Source organism: Caretta caretta, chromosome 23, assembly GCF_965140235.1.
Source record: "Caretta caretta isolate rCarCar2 chromosome 23, rCarCar1.hap1, whole genome shotgun sequence".
NCBI classification, from domain to species: Eukaryota; Metazoa; Chordata; order Testudines; family Cheloniidae; genus Caretta; species Caretta caretta.
This window is the reverse complement of record NC_134228.1, coordinates 13,672,400-13,695,807: the sequence shown is the minus strand read 5'-3', so window position 1 is coordinate 13,695,807 and position 23,408 is coordinate 13,672,400. Positions and strand designations below refer to the sequence as shown.

Here is a 23,408-nt window from a genome sequence, read left to right as displayed (position 1 = left end):
CTATACGTATATCTATTCTGCCCCCCAGAATGGACCCAGCTGAGGGGTCCCGTTCTCTGCACCTGCAAGCTCTGTTTTAGACCCATGTTCCTGTCGTCTAATAAACCTTCTGTTTTACTGGCTGGCTGAGAGTCACGTCTGACTGCGAAGTTGGGGTGCAGGACCCTCTGGCTTCCCCAGGACCCCGCCTGAGCGGACTCGCTGTGGGAAGCGCACGGAGGGGCAGAGGATGCTGAATGCTCTGAGGTCAGACCCAGGAAGGTGGAAGCTGTGTGAGCTGTGTGTCCTGAAGACAGTCTGCTCACAGAAAGGCGACTACCCCAGAGTCCTGACTGGCTTCATGGGGAGCAGTTCCAGAGCATCGCCCAGGGACTCCGTGACACACATCTTCAAAGACGTATTGTTCTTCCTAAGGGCCCAGCCGGACTGATGGCCTGGCGGGCGTTCCCCAGGTGGAAACCCACTGATCATTGTTACAGAGTCGATATTCCTAACTTCAGCTACAGGCATGGGACGTGCATACAAAGAGGGTGATCACACTCAGCCAATCATCACTCTCAGCAAGTTCGCAGATGACTCTGAACTGGGAGGAGTGGTAGATACGCTGGAGGGTAGGGCTAGGAATCAGAGGGACCTAGACAAATTGGAGGCTTGGGCCAAAAAAAATCTGATGAGGTTCAACAAGGACAAGTGCAGAGTCCTGCACTTAGGACAGAAGAACCCAATGCACCGCTACAGACTAGGGACCGAATGGCTAGGCAGCAGTTCTGCGGAAAAGGACCTAGGGGTGACAGTGGACGAGAAGCTGGATGTGAGCCAGCAGGGTGCCCTTGTTGCCAAGAAGGCCAATGGCATTTTGGGATGTATAAGTAGGGGCATAGTGAGCAGATCGAGGGACGTGATCGTTCCCCTCTATTCAACATTGGTGAGGCCTCATCTGGAGTACTGTGTCCAGTTTTGGGCCCCACACTTCAAGAAGGATGTGGATAAATTGGAGAGAGTCCAGCGAAGGGCAACAAAAATGATGAGGGGTCTGGAACACATGACTTATGAGGAGAGGCTGAGGGAGCTGGGATTGTTTAGTCTGCAGAAGAGAAGAATGAGGGGGGATTTGATAGCTGCTTTCAACTACCTGAAAGGGGGTTCAAAGAGGATGGATCTAGACTGTTCTCAGGGGTGGCAGAGGACAGAACGAGGAGTAATGGTCTCAAGTTGCAGTGGGGGAGGTTTAGGTTGGATATTAGGAAAAACTTTTTCACTAGGAGGGTGGCGAAACACTGGAATGCGTTACCTAGGGAGGTGGTGGAATCTCCTCCCTTACATATTTTTAAGGTCAGGCTTGACAAAGCCCTGGCTGGGAGGATTTATTTGGGGGTTGGTCCTGCTTTGAGCAGGGGGTTGGACTAGATACTTCCTGAGGTCCCTTCCAACCCTGATCTTCTATGATTCTATGATCACCTGTCTAACGATACCTCACACGCCTCAGCTTGCACAAAAGATACCAGAGTGATGCTATAATTATACTGACAGGGTTCAGAGCAGCAGCCGTGTTCGTCTGTGTCTGCAAAAAGAACAGGAGGACTTGTGGCACCTTAGAGACTAACCAATGTATTTGAGCGTAAGCTTTCGTGAGCTACAGCTCACTGCATCGGATGCATGCTGAAGCTCACGAAAGCTGATGCTCTAATAATTAATTGGTTAGTCTCTAAGGTGCCACAAGTTGTCACGGAGTCCCTGGGCGATGCTCTGGATCTGCTCCCCATGAAGCCAGTCAGGACTCTGGGGCAGTCGCCTGCCTGTGAGCAGCCTGTCTGCAGGACACACAGCTCCCCCGGCTCCACCTTCCTGGGTCTGACCTCGGAGCATTCAGCCTCCCCTGCCCCTCCATGCGCTTCCCCCAGCGAGTCCGCTCAGGCGGTGCTCCTGGGGAAGCCAGAGGGTCCTGCCCCCCAACTCCGCAGTCAGACGTGACTCTCAGCCAGCCAGTAACACAGAAGGTTTATTAGACGACAGGAACATGGTCTGACACAGAGCTTGTAGGTGCAGAGAACGGGACCCCTCAGCTGGGTCCATTTTGGGGGGTAGTGAGCCAGACAACCACGTCTGCACCTCACTCCATGTCCCAGCCAGCCCCAAACTGAAACTCCCTCCAGCCCCCTAACCCCCTCCTCTGGGCTTTGTTCCTTTCCCGGGCCAGGTGGTCACCTGATTCCTTTGTTCTCCAACCCTTCAGCTCTCACCTTGCAGGGGGGGAAGGGCCCAGGCCATCAGTTGCCAGGAAACAGGGTGTCGGCCATTCTCTGTGTCCAGACTCCTGCACACACCTGCCCTCTAGGGCTCTGCAATGATCATACACCCTTACCCCACCCCCCTAGATACTTAAGAACTGCCTGGGGGAAACTGAGGCACCCCCACACTATTCAGAGGAAACATTAAGAACAGTCCCACTTCGTCACACAAGTCCTCCTGTTCTTTTTATAATTATATTGTAACAATATTCTGTGAAGAATAGGGGTGGTGGTGTCACAGAGTCTGGGAGGTTAGAGCGGATGGATGTGGGGTCCAGTGGTTAGAGCGGGGGGGGGGCTGGGAGCCAGGACTCCTGGGTTCTATCCCAGTTCTGGGAGGGGAGTGGGGTCCAGTGGTTAGAGCAGGGGGGGCTGGGAGCCAGGGACTCCTGGGTTCTACCCCAGTTCTGGGAGGGGAGTGGGGTCCAGTGGCTAGAGTGGGGGCGGGGGGCTGGGAGCCAGGACTCCTGGGTTCTATCCCCAGTTCTGGGAGGGGAGTGGGGTCCAGTGGTTAGAGCGGGGGGGGGGGGCTGGGAGCCAGGACTCCTGGGTTCTATCCCCAGTTCTGGGAGGGGAGTGGGGTCTAGTGGGTAGACAGGGGGGGCTGGGAGCCAGGACTCCTGGTTTTATCCCTGGCTCTGGGACAGGAGTGGGCTCTAGTGGTTAGAGCAGGGGTTCATATTTGTCTCCAGCTTTGTGAAATTGACCCTTCTAAAGCACCAATAGGTACAATATTGGTCTGGACCGGGGGGGCCAACCTGGGGGTCTGGAGCCCCACGCGGCGCTTCCGACGTTAACATGCGGCTCCTTGTCTAGGCGCCAACTCCGGGGCTGGAGCTACAGATGCCAACTTTCCAATGCGCGGGGGGTGCTCACTGCTCAGCCCCTGGCCCTCCCCCCACGGCTCCCCTTCCCGCCTGTGACAAAGTGGGGGGGGTTCTTGGTTTTTCCAATGGTTTGCATGCCGAGGGGGTGGGACTCAGTTTCCCTGCAAGTTATGGGTGGAACGAGGTGATGGGAGAGGGAGTTGGTTGGTACAGGGGACCGGCGAGGGAACTGGGGACCCTGGCCCATTGCCTGGAGAACGGAGACCCCAGCGACTGGTGACCGGGAGGCCCAGCTCGGGGGTCACAGCTGGGTCCGGCCAGTGGGAGGACAATGGGCTGGGAAGAGAGGACCCCGGTGACCGGACCAGCCGGTTCCAGCCAGGGGGGCCAGAGGACAGAAGAGGGGAGAGGAGGCCAGGTGACCCTGTTTACCCGGAGAGAAGACAATGGACAGAGGGGGGCTTGGGGCCGGTGATCTCAGCTGCCCAGCTGGGAAGCAGGGGGGCTCGGGGCTGGAGCGAGGGAGCAGGCAGAGCCCACCTGGATGCAGGGGAGACTGGGATGTGCTGTGCGGAGGGAGGACAGGCCTGAGAGGTCAGAGTTTCCTGTGCTGGGTTCAGACGCTCAATAAACCCTCCTGTTTGACGCTGGCTGAGAGTTGCTCCGGGCTAGAGATGGGGGGACCTCTGGGAGTGGGCGCCCTGGGGGTCCAGAGCGAGGGGCCCAGGGCAGAGACAGGCGTGCTAAGGCTCAGACAGGTGTGGTTCCAGGAGGTGGAGGGGCCTAACCCCCGAGAGAGAGAGGATCCCCGAGAAGGGCTGTCGCACTGAAGGGGGTTCCCCCAGGGACCGCATGGGGCCAAGAGTGGGCACCACCTGGGAGTCAGTGACACTTCCCCCCCCACCAAGCCTTGTGTGCCCTCACTCCCCCCCCCCCCCCCCCCCCCGAGCCTCCTGCATGCCAGGGAACAGCCGATCAGGAGGTGCAGGGCGGGAGGGGCAGGCGCTGATCGGTGGGCGGGAGGCGCTGGGAGCGGGGCGGGGGGGAGCTGATGGGGGGCTGTTGATGTACTCCTGGGGCTCTTTGGTGATGCCCATTGTTAAATTCTGGCTCCTTCTCCGGCTCAGGTTGGCCACCCCTGGTCTGGACTGTAGCCCACTTCGCTCCAGTGGGTTAGAGCAGGGGGGCTGGGACGCCAGGACTCCTGGGTTCTCTCCCCAGCTCGGGGAGGGGAGTGGAGAAGAGCATTGGGGCAGGCGCACGAGGACCGCGTGTGTGCCAAGCCTCTAAGACCGAGGTGGGCTGGCGAACCATGACCATTAACAAGAGACAATAAAATTCGAGGTTTATAACTACCCCTACCCCAGCCCTGGGACCGATCCCTCCGCCCGAGGGCACTCAGCCCTGTGGCATCAGGCCCAGCCCACCCCTTCCCCGGGGAGGGGGGCAGTAATTCCCCCCTGCCCCACATACTCTCGCCCACTAGACACCATTCCTGTCCCAGAGCTGGGGAGAGAACCCAGAAGTCCTGGCTCCCAGCCCCCCGGCTCTAACCCATTAGACCAGGGGTGGGCAAACTTTTTGGCCTGAGGGACACATCGGGGTTGTGAAACGGTATGGAGGGCCGGGTTGGGGGGCTGTGCCTCCCCAAACAGCCTGGCCCCCATTTCCTATCCGCTCCCTCCCTCTTCCTGCTCCGACCGCCCCCCTCTGAACCCCTGACTCATCCAACCCCCCCAATCCTTGTCCCCTGACTGCCCCCTCCCGGGATCCCCTGCCCCCCCGGGACCCCAGACCCCCGAGAACCTCTGCCCCATCCAACCGCACCCTGCACCCCATCCCCTGCCCACCCCCCAGAACCTCCTGCCCCTTATCCAACCCCCTTGCCCCCCACCCCTTTACCATGCTGCTCAGAGCAGCAGGACAGGTGTACTGGAAACCCGGGGAGGTGGGTGGGTGCAAGCCATGCTGCCTGCATGGAGGTGTAGCTACGGGAGCCGGGGGCCAGCCTCCCCGGCCGGGAGTTCAAGGGCCGGGCAGGATGGTAGTTTGCCCACCTCTGCACTCGACCCCACTCCCTTCCAGAGCGGGGGAGAGAACCCACGAGTCCTGGCTCCCCCTCCCACCCCACTCGAACCCCCTAGACCCCACTCCTCTCCCCAAGCCTGGGAGAGAACCCAGGAGTCCTGAGTTCCAGTACCTTAAGGTCTGGGAGGGGAGTGGGGCATAGCAGTTAGAGCAGGGGGGCTGGGAGCCAAGACTCCAGTTGTCATTCTCTCTCCCCCGCCCCCCAGCCTCGTGCCTCAGTTTCCCCATTCAGGCAATGACGCTCATGAGGCAACAGGAGACGGACCCCCACCAGGGGGCAGGGTTAAACCATACCAACCCTTTTTATTGTAGCCCTCAGGCTGCGTGGTTTGGGGTGGGGACCCTCGGCTTCAGTTGGCAAAGATCTCCCCCATGGGGATCCAGATGTTCTTACACTGGGTGGCCTGGTACAGAAACTCCTCACCTGCCCCCTGGGCCGGGTCCTCCCACCGCCGGGGGGCCCCGTGGCTCACCCAGGTCCGCTTCAGGTTACCGGCTGAGGCCCATTCCACAAATTGGGACCCCTGCAGGAGAGAAAGGGTTAAATGAGGACGCAGGAGGTAGGGCCTGGCCCCTCTAGGGGACACCGGTTCCCGTCTGGCCCCAGGGCAGAGACTGGCTGGGGTGGAGTGGGGGGGGGCAGGGAATGGGGCCCACGGCCTTTCCCCTCTAGGGGGCGCCGGCTCCTGTCTCGCCCCAGGGCTGGGACTGGCTGGCTCCAGGGGGCAGGGAATGGGGTCCGGGGCCTGTCCCCTCTAGGGGGCGCCAGCTCCCATCTGGCCCCAGGGCAGGGATTGGCTGGCTCAGGAGGGCAGGGAATGGGGCTCGGGGCCTGTCCCCTCTAGGGGGTGCCGGCTCCCATCTGGCCCCAGGGCAGGGACTGGCTGGGCTGGAGGGGGGCGGACAGGGAATGGGGCGCGGGGCCTATCCCCTCTAGGGGGTGCCGGCTCCCACCCGGCCCCAGGGCAGGGACCGGCTGGCGGGGGGGGCACGCGGTGGGGGCAGAGCCACTCTCACCTGCGGAGACCCGAAGTACCACATGGCCTGAACATCCTGGTGCTGCACCAGCGTCCGGCTCAGATGGTCCCGATTCCCCGTCACAATATTCACCACCCCTCCAGGGACGTCCGAGGTGTCGAAGATCTGGGGGGGGGGAGGAAGCAGATGGGCCCTATGAGCAGCCAGGACCAGCAGGGGCTGGGAGCCAGGACTCCTGGGTTCTATCCCAGCTTTGGGAGGGGAGAGAGGTCTAGTGGTTAGAGCCACGGGCAGGGGAGTTGGGAGCCAGGACTCCTGGGTTCTCTCCTGTCACGGGGAGCTGGTTGCCTAGGTCAGGGACAGAGAACCAGAGATGGGACCCACTGATGGGGCGTTTCGGAGACAAAATCCTGCGTGGGCGAATGCGGCCACCGAAGGGAACACGTGGCCCACGCCTGGGGCTGGGCCAGCGGGGTCCCCACGGGCCGGCGTTAATTGTTCCCAGCTGTTAGCAGCGGAGACAAGCAACTCAGGAAGGTAATTAATGGGCTCCTTAACGAGGAAGCTAATGGAAACGCTTCACTTCCACCGCCCCCTGCGGTCATGCAGGCTGTATTGTGTGCGGGACTCTTCTGCCTTATTTGGAGGACCCCGCCCCGTGCCTCAGTTTCCCCATTGCTTTGCAGTGCTGCCCAGTGGGCGCGAATGCATTAAAGCTGCCCTGTGCAGGTTGACTAAAAACCTGCTCTATGTGTAAGGCCCTACCAAAATCACAGCCATGAAAAACACATTATGGATCATGAAATCTCACCCCTCCGGGACATCTGGCTAGCGTAGGGGAGACCAGATTTCACGGAGCTGGGAGCCCGGCAATACTGTGACCCCTCCCCTTACAATCGCCTTGCGGACACCCCACCTTCTTTGGGTCGGAGATGCCCCCCTGTCTCCGCGTCCGGTGAGTGACTACACCGTGAAATTTCAGATTTAAAGATCTGAAACCATGAAACAGACGCTGGGAAAAATCCAACGACCGTGAAATGAACCAAAACGAGCTGTGAATTTGGCAGGGCCCTAACTCCGTGGCGCAAGCAGCCGACGGACAATTTCGAACCCGTTGACTCGTATGGCTACGAACCAAAGCGTCCATGCCAAGCGTGTGCGTGATGCAAAGTCCCTTTCATGTCTTACAGGCCTCTATTTTACCCAGGTGATTGTGAGCAGCCAGCCATGAAATCAAAGATATGAGACGGGCGGCTCGACATTGTCTTCAGCTTAACGATCCCTGTTATAATGAACGACCCAGGGCAGCGGTCCCGAAACTGTTGAGGACAGACGCCCCCCTTACCTATGTCCGCGCCCCCCTAGAGCCAGGGCCACGGCTCGGGGGAGGGGAAGGGGTAATGGGGCCATGGCTGGGGCCACAGCTGGGGATGGGTCTGGGGCCACGGCCAGGATCTGGGGGCGGGAGCGCTGCCATAAGGCTTGGGACCTGGGCCCGACACGGGGCCAGGTGGTACTTCCTCCCCACCCCCGTGCGGGCTGGCCCGGGGCCCCGCTGTGCTCCCCCTCCCCGGATGTTCCTTCACGCTTCCCCCCAGCGGGGCACGCCCCACACTTTGGGGACCTCCGCCTTATGCAAATGAGTGTAACGAAGTAGGGTGACCAGACAGCAAGTGTGAAAAATCGGGACAGGGGGTGGGGGGTAATAGGAGCCTAGATAAGAAAAAGACCCCAAAATCGGGACTGTCCCTATAAAACCGAGCCATCTGGTCCTCCTAGTAACGAGGTGACCTGTGTACGCACAGGAAGAGAAGAGGTCAGTCCCGCACGGGGCTCAAACCCCGAGACAGCTAGAAAAGAGGAACCCCCGGCCCAATCCGGCCGCTTCTGAATGGTGAGCGGGGAAAAGTCAAAGGCAGGGGCCTGAGGTCTCTAAGCCGCTCGGCCGTCCCACCTACGCTGCCCCTTGGCTGTAAACCAGCAGGGTTTGGGGGGCCCCGAGCGCGGCCTTCTCAGGGTTGATCCATTCTAGGCACCGGTCCTGTGGATCCGGGGCACGTGTATGGAGTCTGGCAAATCGGGGGACAGCCGCAGACGCGGGTCCAAACGTAGCCACGCAGGGCTCTGCACTTGTGTCAGGGGAACGCCTTGGGGTCCCCCGCTTGAGATCGGGTGAGGGGAGGGGTCTGTGCAGTGCCTGGCGCCCCGGGGTCCCCTAATCTCAGTCAGGCGGGCGGGGGGTGGGGGAATCTGTGCAGTGCCCGGCCCAATGGGGACCCCGATCTCAGGTGGGGGGGATGGGTCTGTTTCACACAGCGTAAGCCCGAAGTGGCACGTGTGGTCGCTCCCAGCCGGGGCAGCTCAGTGGGGGCCGGACAGGAGCCCGTGCCAACGGAGCTATAGTTACTGCTTTCGGCACCGGGAGGGGAGTGGGGGCTAGTGGTTAGAGCAGGGAGCCTGGGAGGCAGGACTCCTGGGTTCACTCCCCAGGCAGAGGGTCTCAGAGTCCAATGGCCCATACGCTCCCAGTAGCGTCTTTTCCATCTCTCGACGGCCATGTCCTCTACAGGGTGGGGTGACGACTCCCTTTTTTGGCCTGGGGAAATTGAGGCACGCGGGGGGGGAGGGTACCTGGCAGAGGTCCAGGGCGGGCAGCGGGTAGCGCGGGCTGGGGACCACCACCACGGCGTTGCCCCGGGCCACGGCGGGGGCCAGCAGGCTCAGGAAGCTGAGCAGGGGATGCTCATCCGGGCAGGCGACCCCCACGACGCCCAGGGGCTGGCAGAGCCGCAGGGTGGTGCCGTGCAGGGGGGTTTCCTGGGGGAGGGGCAAAGCCAGAGGGGTGATTCTGGGCTCCCCCCACCTTCTTCCAGCCCTCGAGACAAAGTCAACCCTGCCCCCAGGCACCTGCTGCTGGGTTCAGCCTGTGGGCAGAGCTTCACCCCCAGATTCCCTCCCCTGACCCCACCCCCATTCCTGCCCTGCATGCCCCGCCCCCTCCTGGGTGCACCCCATAACTACACCGCCCAAGCCCCTCCCCTGTTCCCACCCCCCATCCCTCACCTCCCCAAGGCCCGCCCCCCCCACCTTCTCCACTATGCCCACCCCCCCAAACACAGCCACCTACCCACCACATCCCCCCCCCCACAATCCCCACCCCCTGGCATTGCCTGGCTGCCCCCTGTCCGGAGCGGGCGCTCTGGGGCCCCACCTGCATGACGCCCCCGGATTTATCGCAGCAGGCCGCCCAGTGGAAGAGCCGCTCCAGGCCCAGGTCCACCTCCCGCCGTGCCTCCTCGGGGGGGGCTCCTGTCAGCGCCCCCAGCCGGGACGCCACCTCCTCCCGCCGCAGCTCCAGGTTCTCCGCCACATAGTACAGCACCTGCGCCCGGGTGTGGGCCGCCCGCTTGCCCCACCTGCCGGGAGAGAGACGGAGCCGGGATAGAACCGAGGAGTCCCGGCCCCCGGCTCCAACCACTAGACCCCTCTTCCTTCCCAGTGCTGGCGAGAGAACCCAGGAGTCCCGGCCCCCAGCCCCCCCGCTCCAACCACTAGACCCCTCTTCCTTCCCAGTGCTGGCGAGAGAACCCAGGAGTCCCAGCCTGCCCCCGCTCTAACCACTAGACCCCTCTTCCTTCCCAGTGCTGGGGAGAGAACCCAGGAGTCCCAGCCTGCCCCCGCTCTAACCACTAGACCCCTCTTCCTTCCCAGTGCTGGCGAGAGAACCCAGGAGTCCCGGCCCCCAGCCTCCCCGCTCCAACCACTAGACCCCTCTTCCTTCCCAGTGCTGGGGAGAGAACCCAGGAGTCCCAGCCCCCAGCCTCCCCCCGCTCCAACCACTAGACCCCTCTTCCTTCCCAGTGCTGGGGAGAGAACCCAGGAGTCCCAGCCCCCAGCCTCCCCCCGCTCTAACCACTAGACCCCTCTTCCTTCCCAGTGCTGGGGAGAGAACCCAGGAGTCCCAGCCCCCAGGCCCCCCCCGGCTCTAACCACTAGACCCTACTTCCTTCCCAGTGCTGGGGAGAGAACCCAGGAGTCCCGGCCCCCAGCCCCCCCGCTCCAACCACTAGACCCCTCTTCCTTCCCAGTGCTGGGGAGAGAACCCAGGAGTCTGAGCCTGCCCCCGCTCTAACCACTAGACCCCTCTTCCTTCCCAGTGCTGGGGAGAGAACCCAGGAGTCCCAGCCCCCAGCCTCCCCCCGCTCTAACCACTAGACCCCTCTTCCTTCCCAGTGCTGGGGAGAGAACCCAGGAGTCCCAGCCCCCAGCCCCGCCCCCGGCTCTAACCACTAGACCCTACTTCCTTCCCAGTGCTGGGGAGAGAACCCAGGAGTCCTGGCTCCCAGCCCCACCCCCAAGGGATCAGGCCCCCCCCAGCCCAGCGCCCCTGTGGATCTGATTGGTGGATGAGGCCGAGTCCGGGAGCTGCCCCCTGCCCCCCCCATTAGATTACGCCAGTCAAGCCCCAGACAACAAAGCAATAAAATGTAAGTGCCTTTTGCACTCCTTGCCCCTGCGCCACCCTCCTGGCCCCTCTCTTCCCCACTGGCCCGAGGGGGAATCCTGAACCCCCTCCCCGCCCGAGGCACCCCCGAATTTCAGGGGCTGTCACTCAGCAGCACTGGGCATTGGTGGGGGGAGGGGGGGCTGCAAAGCAGGGCTGCAATTTACAGCTTGGGGGGGTTGGGGCCGGGGGAAGCGAAGTCCCCGCAGGTCAGCGTGGGGGGGTTCTGTGTCTTGGGGGGGGGTCTTTGGGGGTGTGGCTCCTTGCTGGGGGAGGTGTAGTCCAGGAAGGGAGCCTGCCTGCCCCAGAGAACAGACTAGAGCAGGAGGAGCCTTTGAACTACAAGTCCCATGATGCACCACAGCGAGGGGGCCCAGGTGTCCGGTTTTCGACCCGAACGCCCACTTGAGAAGGGACCCTAGTGGGTCCCGGTCAGCGGTGCCGCGGGGCTGGTCTCTACCTGTCCTGGGGCACCGCGCTGCGCCCCGGAAGCGACCAGCAGGTCCGGCTCCTAGGCAGGGGGGCCACGGGGCTCGGTGCGCTGTCCGCGCCCCGAGCATCGGCCAATGGGAGCTGGGTGGGGTGGGGTGGAGCCAGGGAGCCTGCCTTAGCCCCGCTGTGCCCCTGACTGGGAGCTGCCTGAGGTAAGCCTGTGCCCCAGCCCTGAGCCCCCTCAAACCCAGAGCCCCCTCCTGCACCCCAAACCCCTCATCCCCGGCCCCACCCCAGAGCCTTCACCCCTTCCTGCACCCCAACCCCCTGCCTCAGCCCAGAGCCCCCTCCCACACCCTGAACCCCTCTGCCCCACCCCCAAGCCTGGAGCCCCCTCTTGCACCTCAAACCCCTCATCCCTGGCTCCACCCCAGAGCCCACACCCCCAGCCCAGAGCCCGTACCCCCTCCTGCACCCCAGAGCCTGCACCTGCAGCCCAGAGCCCTCAACCCCTTACCCCAGCCCAGGGCCCCCTCCCACACCCTGAACCCCTCATTTCTGGCTCTGCCCCGAACCTGCACCCCCATTTAGGGCCCTCACCCTCTCCCACACCCCAACCCCCTGCCCCAGCCCCAGCCCAGTGAAAGTGAGTGAGGGTACGGGAGACGGGAGAGCGAGCCCCCAAGGATGGGGGAATGTAGTGAGCGGGGGCGGGGCCTTGAGGAAGGGGCGGGACTAGGGTGTTTGGTTTTGTGCCAGTAGAAAGTTGGCCACCCTAACCACAGCCAGGGGTTCCCATTATGCAACCCGCTCCCAGGCCAGGGGGAGCTGTGGTGCACCATGGGAGATGATGCACAGCCTGTGGAGGAGACTGTCCGAACTACCTCTCCCATGATGCACCACAGCCAGGGACTCCCATAAGGCCGAGCCATGGCAGTTCCGGATCTACATTGTCCCTGTCTGGGAGGGGGGCCAAAACCGTCTAGTTTCGGGGGCAAAACCGTCCAACTTCTCCAACTTTCGCCCCAAACAAGAAAAGTGTCTGGAAAATTTAGGCAAAAATGATTCTCCCCTCGGTTTGATCAGATCCTGGCTCTCTGGACGCATCCCGCCCTCCGGCGCCCCGCCACCTGGCAGGGCTCCCCGAGGAGCAAACCATTTCCAGCGGCGTGAGATGCCGAGCGGGTCCCAGCTGCAATGAGCCAGCGGCTCTTCAGTTCTCTGGGGACTCTGGCCACCCCGCTGCTGGGGGAGAGATAAGAGAGGCGAGGCCGGGGGCCGGGGAAAGATTATTGGCACCTGGCAGTGGGCCAGAAAGTGGGCAACACTTTGCTCCAGGCTGGCACCACCTGGCCACAGTATTCTTGTCAGCAAGTTAAGGAAGTATGGGCTGGATGAATGCACTATAAGGTGGGTAGAAAGCTGGCTAGATTGTCGGGCTCAACGGGTAGTGATCAATGGCTCCATGTCTAGTTGGCAGCCGGTATCAAGTGGAGTGCCCCAAGGGTCGGTCCTGGGGCCGGTTTTGTTCAGTATCTTCATAAATGATCTGGAGGATGGTGTGGATTGCACTCTCAGCAAATTTGCGGATGATACTAAACTGGGAGGAGTGGTAGATACGCTGGAGGGGAGGGATAGGATACAGAGGGACCTAGACAAATTGGAGGATTGGGCCAAAAGAAATCTGATGAGGTTCAATAAGGATAAGTGCAGGGTCCTGCACTTAGGACGGAAGAATCCAATGCACAGCTACAGACTAGGGACCGAATGGCTCGGCAGCAGTTCTGCGGAAAAGGACCTAGGGGTTACAGTGGACGAGAAGCTGGATATGAGTCAGCAGTGTGCCCTTGTTGCCAAGAAGGCCAATGGCTTTTTGGGGTGTATAAGTAGGGGCATTGCCAGCAGATCGAGGGACGTGATCGTTCCCCTCTATTCGACACTGGTGAGGCCTCATCTGGAGTACTGTGTCCAGTTTTGGGCCCCACACTACAAGAAGGATGTGGAAAAATTGGAGAGTCCAGCGAAAGGGAACAAAAATGATTAGGGGTCTGGAACACATGACTTATGAGGAGAGGCTGAGGGAGCTGGGATTGTTTAGCCTGCAGAAGAGAAGAATGAGGGGGGATTTGATAGCTGCTTTCAACTACCTGAGAGGTGGTTCCAGAGAGGATGGTTCTAGACTGTTCTCAGATGACAGAACGAGGAGTAATGGTCTCAAGTTGCAGTGGGGGAGGTTTAGGTTGGATATTAGAAAAAACTTTTTCACTAGGAGGGTGGTGAAACACTGGAATGCGTTATCTAGGGAGGTGGTGGAATCTCCTTCCTTAGAAGTTTTTAAGGTCAGGCTTGACAAAGCCCTGGCTGGGATGATTTAACTGGGTATGGGTCCTGCTTTTGAGCAGGGGGTTGGACTAGATGACCTCCTGAGGTTCCTTCCAACCCTGATATTCTATGATTCTATGAACTCAGAGAGGGCCCCAACCTGCAGCCAGACCTCATACGGCGAGGAGTGGCCTTGCTCGGTACACGGGGGAAACTGAGGCACGAAGGGTAAACAGCGAGTTCAGGGGCAAAGTTGGGGATAGAACCCAGGAGTCCTGGCTCCCAGCCTCCCTGCTCTAACCACTAGACACCACTCCCCTCCCAGAGCCAGGGAGAGAACCCGGGGGTTCTGGCGCCCAGCCCCCCCACTCTAACCACTGGACCCCACTCCCCTCCCAGAGCCGGGCAGAGAAGCCAGGAGTCCTGAGCTGCTCCCCATCTCACCCTGGCGCGGCCTTGTGAGCCGCCTCCACGGCGTTGCGGATGTCCTTGGCGCTGCCGTCCGCCACGTACGCCAGCACGTTGCCGGCGGGGTCGAGGACGGGGAGCGAGGCCATTCCCTCGGGTCGCTTCTGAGCCCCTCCGTAGTAGAGCTTGTAGGTTCTGTCCACCCTGCAGAGACACAAGGGGGGCCGAGGTGACCCCTGAACCCTCACGCTCATTGGAAAGCCGTCACCGGGCCGGGGATCCCTGTCCACCCAGCCCTCGCGCCCCGCCCCAGAGGGGCTGCATCTCAGCGCCGGACGAGGGGTGCATGTCTGTGTTCCCTCTAAGGTGCAGGCCCGCACACGGGTGAGTGTGGATTATGTGTAGGGTGGGTGGGGGGAATGGGGTGGGGGGGGGCCGTGATGGGGCTTTGGAGAAACTTGGGCCATGCAGGGCTATGGGGGGGCGGGTGGGCAGAGACGCCTCTTCCCCGGCCCTGGGCCTGCGGTGGGGATGGGAGAGATGGGAGTCATCTCTCCCTGCCACAGCCCCCGAGCTGGGGGAGCCTGGGGAATGAAGAGACTCTGGGTCTTTCCCCTGCTCTGCCACTGAGTTCCTGTGTGGCCTTGGGAAGTCACCTCACCCCCACACCGTGCCTCAGTTTCTCCATTTCCCTGCAAAACCCTTTGAGATTTACAAACACAAAGCGCTGAAGAGCACTGGATTTGCATTTTAAATGGAAATGACTCAAAGAGAACCATTTTGGTCTGATTTCCAATGACAGCCTTCCTCCGTGGTTGATTTAAACTCCCCCTCGCGGTGGTTGAAAAGTTTTTCGCGGGCAGCGGAAGAGGGGTGTTATCTAGTCCTGACCCTGCCAAGTAGTTCTCAGGGAAAGGAGTGGGCGAAAACGCCACGTCAAGTGAAAGTTTGCCCGAGCCCACGTGTCTGGAAAGCGCGGTGTAAATGTTCCCGGTAACAACCGAGACTCGGGAACATTGTCTGCCAGGGTGCGAATCCAAGGGTGGACCTGCTGGCGTTACTTTCAGCGTCCAGCCTACTCCAGTGCGAGACGTGAATAGTCGACGGGGCTTTTAAAGCACTTCGGACGGTTAATATGAGAGGAGGGAAGGTGCGTTTTGGACAATTATTTTGAGCCTTAATGTCTCGATTTAGAAAGACACATTTACGGGGATGCTGACGGGGCCATGTTATATTTTACCTTCAGAGGAGACTTTGACAGATGAAGCCCCGTCCGAACATTAAATAGCTCCAGGATTTTGCATGAGAGGGAAAGATTCTTCCTGCCCAAAATTCCCCGTCTCTTTCCCAACTACTGCACAGGGCTTGCTGCGCCAGCTGGGGGCGATTTCCCTCCCCAGCGGTGGCTGGATTTCATCCCCGCGGAAGGAGGCTGGACGAATGAACTGGCAGGCGCTGCGGACGCCACCTGAAGTCAGACCTTCCCCACCACCCAGCTAGGGACGAGCTGTGGGACGTTGGGAGCTCTCGGGGGGGGGGGGGGGAGTGGGGGGATAAGGGGTGTCCTGAAAGTACGGAGGTGATGGTGCACACCCGCATGTTCCCTCCCTGTTGGGGCTCCACAGAACAAAATTCACGCCGCACGTGGATGGAAAAATTTAGAGAGAATATTACCCCTGTATAACCAGCCCCCACGCCCCACCCCAGAGGGGCCGTGTCTCAGGGCCAGGCGAAGGGTCCCTGCATAACCAGCCCCCACGCCCCACCCCAGAGGGGCCGTGTCTCAGGGCCAGGCGAAGGGTCCCTGTATAACCAGCCCCCACGCCCCACCCCAGAGGGGCCGTGTCTCAGGGCCAGGCGAAGGGTCCCTGTATAACCAGCCCCCACGCCCCACCCCAGAGGGGCCGTGTCTCAGGGCCAGGCGAAGGGTCCCTGCATAACCAGCCCCCACGCCCCACCCCAGAGGGGCCGTGTCTCAGGGCCAGGCGAAGGGTCCCTGTATAACCAGCCCCCACGCACCACCCCAGAGGGGCTGTGTCTCAGGGCCAGGCGAAGGGTCCCCGTATACCCGGCCCCTGCGCCCCACCCCAGAGGGGCCGCGTCCCAGCACCAGGCAAGGGGGGCCAGCTCTGAGGGACCATGAGTCATCAGTACCTTGGCATGTTTTCCTCCAGTTCGGGGCAGGCTACCCCACTGTGCCCAGGAACAGAGGGAGGGTCAGCCCCATAGGAGGCAGCAAAAGTTTTGTAGTCCAGCTCCGTGGGGCCAGGCCGGGGCCGGCTCTGCCAGCTCGGCCTGACATACTCGTACAGGCCCTAGGAGGGGGAAGGAAGGGACAAGTCAGCCCTGCGGGCCCTCCAGCCTCATATCCCCCGCTTCCCGGCTCAGCCCCACACACCTCCTTGCCTCCATCCCGGCCGTTCCCGCTCTCCTTGGTTCCTCCCACGCCCGCAGCCGCGTCAAAGAAGTTCTGCCCGTTGATCCAGACGGTGCCGACCTGCAGGCTGCCACAAAGAGAGAGATGGGGTGGGGGGGGGTGTCAGAGCCCAGGGGCCCCAGGCTGGCCCCAGAGTGCGGGTACGCAGAGACAAACGGGCGCGTTTCCCACAGCGAGATCCCTCGGCGGGGGCCTGGCAGAAAGCACCAAACTTGTCGCTCGTCCGACGCGCCGGGGAGACCAAGAAAAAGTCGGGGCAGCGGGGGACCGACGGGGGCGAACGGGAGCTCAGAGAGCGAAGCCACGGGCCCATCAGCGAGCCAAGCCGGGGCCCACGCGGCCAGCAGTTGGGAGTCGGGGCGCGACGCATTCAGACTGGAAGCGAGACGTCAATTTCTAACGGTGACCGTAATTAACCCCGGGCCCAATTTCCCCTGGCTCGTGGGGGATTCTCCGTCACGGGCAATTCTGAAATCAAGATGGGCTGTTTCTCGAACAGATCTGCCCAAGGGAACACTTCCCTGGCTGGCTGGCCAAGGGTCTCTTTTCTCTCGGCTGGCCAAGCCGACCCCGGGGGGCGAAACCTCTCGCGAGCCAGGAGGAAAGCGCAGGCAGGTGGGGGAGGATGGACTTTTCAACTGCAAACGCCGACCGCACGCACCAAGCCTCGGGAAAATATTTCCGCCGAGAGCCGTGGAAGCCTAGGGCCAGGCCACGTGTGGAAACCCCTGCGGGGGAACCTGTTTCCATGGCAGGCTGTCGGACGTGCTGCCGACAAAATGCCCCTCCACAGTCTTCAGACTTCCACGCTTCGGATCTCAGTGGCTGCGGGGCGATAAATCCCGGCCGGCCGGCGGCCCCGCCACGACTGGGGACGTGAAGCTTCGTCTTCTGCTGCATCCAATAAACTTCGTTTCGGTTTTACTACGGGGAGCTCCCGGGGCCGAGCGCCCGGGCGAGGGGTTGAACTGAAGGGACGCTAGTGAAACTGGGGGAGCAGCGGGATTCAAGCGTAACGAAGTGGGGTGGACAGACAGGCCAGGGGAAGTCGGGAGGGAGGGAGGGAGATGACCTGCAGCCCTAGGGCTGGAGTTTCCTTGCCAGGGGGGTGGAAACATGAGCCGGATCCCTGCAGCTCTGGGAGCGGATGCACAGGGTGGGATGGGGGGAGCCGGATCCTGGAGCCGGACCGTGGGCTCCAAACTAACCTTTGTGCCACCTCCATGGCCAGGGGCAGGTTCTCGGTCCATACGCTGGCTGCCAGCCCGGAGGGGCGGTGGTTCCCCAGTGCCACGGCCTCCTTGGCGGTCCGGAAGGGCAGAACCACCAGCACCGGCCCAAGGATCTGCAGTAGGGGACAAGAGAAGTCTTGGGAGACGGGGCACTGGGCTGAAGGGAGTAGGGCAGGGGGGCCAACAGGGGGTGCTGGGCTGCAGGGAGCGGGGCGGGGGGCTCAGCAGGGGGTGCTGGGCTGCGGGGAGCGGGGCGGGGGGGCCAACAGGGGGCACTGGGCTGCGGGGAGCAGGGTGGGGGGCTCAGCGGGGGGCGCTGGGCTGCAGGGTGGGGGGCTCAGCCGGGGGCACTGGGCTGCAGGGAGCGGACCAGGGGCTCAGTGGGGGATGCTCTCCCCTGGCAGGCAGACCTAGGGGGGGAAAAGCAGAGAGCTGCAATTCTGATTGTGGCCACCAGAGGTCACCACTTCCCCATGCATGGCCCAGCAGGCAGGCGGAGGGAGCCTGGGTTGGCCCTCGGGCGGGGAGGGGGGGGGTGCCCCCTACCTCCTCCCGGACGCAGCGCGAGGTGCTGGCCACTCCGGTGATCAGGGTTGGGGGGTAGAAGGGCCCTCGGGCCGGGAGAGCTGCCCATGCCTGGAAAATCTGCGTGTGGGGAGACAGCAGCACGAGCCTCAGAGACAGACCCCCCGTCCCGGAGCCGGGGAGAGAACCCAGGAGTCCGGGCTCCCAGCTCCCCTGCTCTGACCACTATACCCCACTCCCCTCCTCCAGAGCTGGGAAGAGAACCCAGGAGTCCGGGCTCCCAGCCCCCCTGCTCTTACCACCAGACTCCCCTGCCCTCCCAGAGCTGGGAAGAGAACCCAGGAGTCCGGGCTCCCAGCCCCCCTGCTCTTACCACTAGACTCCCCTGCCCTCCCAGAGCTGGGAAGAGAACCAAGGAGTCCGGGCTCCCAGCCCCCCTGCTCTTACCACTAGACTCCCCTGCCCTCCCAGAGCTGGGAAGAGAACCAAGGAGTCCGGGCTCCCAGCCCCCCTGCTCTTACCACTAGACCCCACTTCCCTTCCCGGAGCCGGAGAGGGAACCCAGGAGTCCTGGCTCCCAGCCTGCACCCCTCCACTCTACCCACTAGACCCAGCCCCTCACCTCAGCCCCCTCTGCCCGGGCCTCCTCCACGTAGGTCTCTATGGCGCCCCGCTGGGCTTCGTCCGCCAGGGCCCCCCCATCCATGGCCTTGTCCAGCGGGTCCCCCACACGCAGCTGCCCCAGCCGCATCTTCAGCCGCTGGAGCAGTGCCCCGGCCACGGCCTCCTGCACCAGCAGCAACGCCCCGGGGCCGGGAGCCTGGGGGGAAAGGGGTTAACGACACGCCGGCGCCCCCTGCAGGGCACAGGCCCTCACGGCAAGGCAGGCTGCGGCCACTAAGGGGCCACAGAGTCACAATCCAGAGGGGGCCTGTTCCCCGCCCCCCTGAGCCAGCCAGTCCCTGCCCTGGGGCCAGATGGGAGCCGGCGCCCCCTAGAGGGGAAAGGCCCCGTGCCCCATTCCCCCCCCGCCCCGAGCCAGCCAGTCCCTGCCCTGGGGCCAGATGGGAGCCGGCGCCCCCTAGAGGGGAAAGGCCCCGTGCCCCATTCCCCCCTCCCCGAGCCAGCCAGGCCCAGCACTGGGGCCGGTTGGGAGCCGGCGCCCCCTAGAGGGGAAAGGCCCCGCGCCCCGTTCCCCGCCAGCTGGCGCCCCCTAGGGGAAGGCTGCGCTCCCTGCTCACCAGGCCCCGCTGGCAGCTCACGGCATCGCTCAGCCCCACAGCTGCTCCATCCAGGTCGGCCGAGTCGAAGACGATGGCCAGGGTGTCACCCCCCAGCTGCAGCGAGAGCCGGGGGCCCCCACCGGCCGTTGCACGGCGCAGCGAGCGCCCCACCTGAGGGGAGGGGAAAGGGGGGTGTTGGGAATGGGGCCAGGGCAGCCCCCAACTCCACCAGCCCAGCCCTCCCCAATGGCCTAGGTCCCCAGCCTCCCCGCCCCCCCCCACAGGGTCCAGCCTCCCAAACCCCCATGGACCATAGCAGCCCCCTCCCCCCAGACCCCGCACCCCAGGCCCCTCCAAGACACAGCAGTCCCCTCCCTTCAGGGCCCCCCCACTCCCCCTCAACTCAGCTGTCCAGAGCCCCCTCCCATCCCCCCAGCCTAGACCATGGAAGCTTCCCCCCAAGATACCAGCCCCCCATTTCCACCACCCCCCATGGACCCGCCCTCAGGCACATGGGGGTCAGGGGGACACCCCCTGCCTGGAAACACGTACCTCCACAGAGCCAGCCACAGCCACAGCATCCACCCCAGGATGGGCAGCCAGCCCCCCGGCCAGCGCCCCCTCCCCCGTCAGCACATTCAGCACCCCTGGGGGCAGCCCGGCCTGGGCCCCCAGCTCGGCCAGCAGCAGGGCAGAGAGCCGGGCGCGGGGGGGTGGAAGGAGAACCATGGTGTTCCCTGGGGGGGGTAGATGGGGGTCAAGAAGGGGGTGCAGAGAGCTCATGGCAGGAGGACCCTCACAGAGGGGAGAGGGGGACCACACATGGGTGGTTCAGGGCACGGGCTGCAGGGGGCTCAGAGAAGGGGGACCCCCCCATACAGGGGGCTTCAGAGGAGAACCACACATGGGGGCACGTTGGCTCAGGGCAGGAGAACCCCCAAAGAAGGGAGAGGGGGCTTCAGAGGGGACCACTGGGGAAGGTGCAGTGGGCTCACAGCAGGGGGACCCCCAGACAGGAACAATCACAGGGGGGGATCCCAGCTGGGCAACCCCTTCCCCTTAGAAGGGGGGCTGTGGGGAAGCTCAAGGGGAGACACACAGGGGCTGGGGGGACTCAGAACCACGGGACACCCCCCAAGAGGAGCTGGGGGGATAGAAATATGGAGGTGGGGGATGAACCCCAAGAGGGGCGAGGGGATCCCAAGGGAGCACACATGGGGGGCACAGAGGGGGCAACCCCCCACACCTACCCATTGCCAGAGCTGGGCAGATTTTCCAGGCCAGTGGCAGCAATGGGGAATTCCAGGTAACCACAGCAGCGACCACCCCTGGGTGGGGAGGAGATAGAGAGAGAGGTCAGAGCGGGGAGCCAGGACTCCTGGGTTCTCTCCCTGGCTCGGGGAGCAGAGGAGAGGTCAAGCAGTTGCAGGAGGGAGCCAGGACCTCTGGGTTCTGTGCTGAGCCCTGCTGCAATCCAAAATCCCCGCTCCCACATCGTGCCTCAGTTTCCCCCATGTAAACAGGCGCGGGGCTCCAGCACGGGGCGAGGGAACCCCACCGCGGTCCCTTTCTCTCTGGGACGAGATACTCACCCAGGGGCTTCCAGCCCCCCATCTCGGTGCCCATGAGCTGGGCCCAGCCGGCGTGGTGGTAGAAATGTCGGACGACCAGGGGCGCGTCCCGGTCCCGGACCTCCCCGATGGGCTTCCCGGTATCCAGGCTCTCCAGGAGCGCCAGCAGGCGCTGGTGTTTCTGGATGGTCCGGGCCATGCTGGAGAAGGGAGGGGCCGGGGTCAGCCGCGACCCGAGCATGCCAGGCAGGAGGGGGGCCCCGCGGCAGCTTCGCGGGCGCCAGGCAGGCTGCCGCCACTAGGTGGCGACAGAACCACACGTCCAAACCGGGTGCGTTTCTCCCCCTGCCCCAAGCAAACGCCCCCTCCCCCCCCCGCCCCCCGGCGCCCCCGCGGCCGGCGCTCACTTGTGCAGGTGCCGGGCTCGGGCGTGGCACGGCAGGCGGCTCCAGGCTTCGAAGGCTTTCGTGGCAGCTTGGACAGCAGCCTCTACGTCCTCCGGCTCCCCCTGGAGGGTGGTGGCCAGCAGCTCCCCTGGTGAGGGGAATGGGGTCAGCCCAGGGGGCCGGGAGCCCCATGGAGAGATCTCCCTGCCCCCCCCCACAGCCCCGCCCCACACACACACACTCTGCTCAGAACTGAGCTAAATCCCACAGCTGGGACGGGAGCCGGCGCTCCCTAGAGGGCAAAGGCCCCGTGTCCCATTCCCGGTCCCCTTCAGCCCGTCAGTCCCCCCGCCCTGGGGCTGGATGGGAGCCAGCGGCCCCCTACGGGGAGAGGCCCCCAGTCCCATTCCCCGCCCACCCCCTCAAGGTCCAGTTTAAGCCTTCAGAGTCAGATGCCGTGAGCTGCCGCAGCCGTCGCGCGGGGTCTGGGCTTGAACCTGTGGCTGGATTGGTGTCGCTGGCGGTTTCTCTGCCTTCCGGCTTCCACCATTTGCCGGCCACGAAATGCCCAAAGCTTCGACCGTGAGTCTCCAGCCAGGCCTGGGGGGCAGGGAAGCAGGAGAAATACACCCCCTGGAACGGACTGTCAGACCCTCGACAATACATCGCATACCCACCAGGGGGCGATCGGCCCCACACTGCCCTCTAGTGCAGGGGTTCTCAAACTGGGGGTCGGGACCCCTCAGAGAGTCATGAGGTTATTACATGGGGGGTCGCAACTGGTCAGCCTCCACCCCAAACACCGCTTTGCCTCCAGCATTTATAAAACAGTGGTTTTAATTTAGGGGGGGGGGGCAGGTCGCACTCAGAGGTTTGCTATGTGAAAGGCGTCACCAGTACAAAAGTTTGGGAACCACTGGTTTAGTGGCTGGAAGCAGAACGTGGCCACCGTGGGTCCTAAGCCCTATAGTGCAAAAGGGGGATTCTCTGCAGAACGCCCATTCAGGTGTGGGAGGGGAGGGGTCCCGCTGTGGCAGGGACAGGGGGTGTTCCCAGCAGGATCGCTGCGTTCTGATTCTTAGTCCAGCACAGTAGACGCACCCCTGCGGGCTGAAATGAAACGCTACCCACTGTTTGATTAAACGGACGGGGAAACTGAGGTACAGAGAGGGGGAATGGACCTGCCACAGAGGGTCAGAGCTGTGGACAGAACCCAGGAGTCCTGGCTGTCAATCATTGGATCCCAGCTCTTACGAAGCCCACTATGATGTGTTTTAACATGGAGGGGCCTGTTTTAAAGACTGGAAATTAGGGAGCCAGGAGTCCTGGGTTCTCTCCCGAGCTGTGAGTGGGGTCTAGTAGTTAGAGCAGGGGGCTGGGAGCCAGGACTCCTGGGTTCTATTATGAGTCCTGGAAAGGGAGTGGGATCTCGGAGGCGGTGACCAGGTACCAGGACACCTGGGTTCTATTCTTGTACTGCTCCCCCCCCCCCCCAAGGGACGAGCTCCTGGCTCTGGGTGCGATGTCCGCGCAGCAGGACGAGAGCTGGGGCTACAGTGGAAAAACCCAGGCGGGACAGGCCCAGGGCTGGGGTCTCGGCGCAGGGCAGGCGTGTCCCCTCCCCCCGCGCCACCCCGGGTGCTGGCTCAGCTACGCCAAGGTCAGGGCTGCGGGTGGGGGTAGGGAAGGGGAAGTGGAATCTCGCCGTCTCGGCAATTCTGCATTGGCCGAGGGCCAGGCGGCCAGCGGGGCTGTCGCTGCCCATGGGGAAACTGAGGCACACAGAGCTGTGTGGGACTCAACCAATTTAACGCAGCCTGGGGCAGAGCTGGAGAGAGAACCCAGGAGTCCTGGCTCCCAGCACCCCCCCCCCTGCTCTAACCACTAGACCCCCCCGACTCCGCTTCCAGAGCCGGGGAGAGAACCCAGGAGTCCGGGCTCCCAATGTGGGGGCGGGGGGGCCTTACCTGGGCAGGCCCCGCCCCCTCTGGGGCAGGCCCATACTCCATGGAGCTGTAGATGTCCCACACGGACGGGCGCCCCCCCGCAGCTCCAGCCATTGATTCCCGCAGGACTCTGCCCCCAGGCAGCCCGCCCCTGGCCGCTGGAGGGACCCAGCTCCACTTCCGGCCTCCGGAGCACCATGGAGACTAGGGTTTCGGGGACGGGCCATGACCTAGCTCGGTC

The 23,408-nt window shown here is 63.1% G+C and overlaps 1 protein-coding gene across 3 annotated transcripts; it reads right to left on the bottom strand.

The window, feature by feature from the left end:
* Positions 1 to 5,486: 5,486 nt before the first annotated feature.
* On the bottom strand, positions 5,487 to 23,370 carry ALDH16A1 (aldehyde dehydrogenase 16 family member A1). Of its 3 annotated transcripts, XM_048832459.2 has the most exons (17): positions 23,189 to 23,369; positions 21,719 to 21,821; positions 21,243 to 21,369; positions 20,857 to 21,035; positions 20,515 to 20,592; positions 19,817 to 20,001; positions 19,283 to 19,435; positions 18,664 to 18,861; positions 18,063 to 18,161; positions 17,493 to 17,629; positions 16,246 to 16,351; positions 16,002 to 16,162; positions 13,884 to 14,051; positions 9,393 to 9,597; positions 8,813 to 8,998; positions 6,221 to 6,346; positions 5,487 to 5,727 (listed from the first exon to the last, which is right to left on the bottom strand). In XM_048832459.2, exons 1-17 carry the CDS (start codon positions 23,279 to 23,281, stop codon positions 5,554 to 5,556), a joined length of 2,478 nt encoding a protein of 825 aa, XP_048688416.1. In that variant the 5' UTR covers positions 23,282 to 23,369; the 3' UTR covers positions 5,487 to 5,553. The 3 variants fall into 3 exon arrangements, with proteins under 3 accessions (XP_048688416.1, XP_048688419.1, XP_048688417.1); XM_048832462.2 differs by lacking the exon at positions 8,813 to 8,998 and having other exon boundaries at positions 23,189 to 23,370; XM_048832460.2 differs by lacking the exon at positions 18,063 to 18,161 and having other exon boundaries at positions 23,189 to 23,370.
* Positions 23,371 to 23,408: the final 38 nt, after the last annotated feature.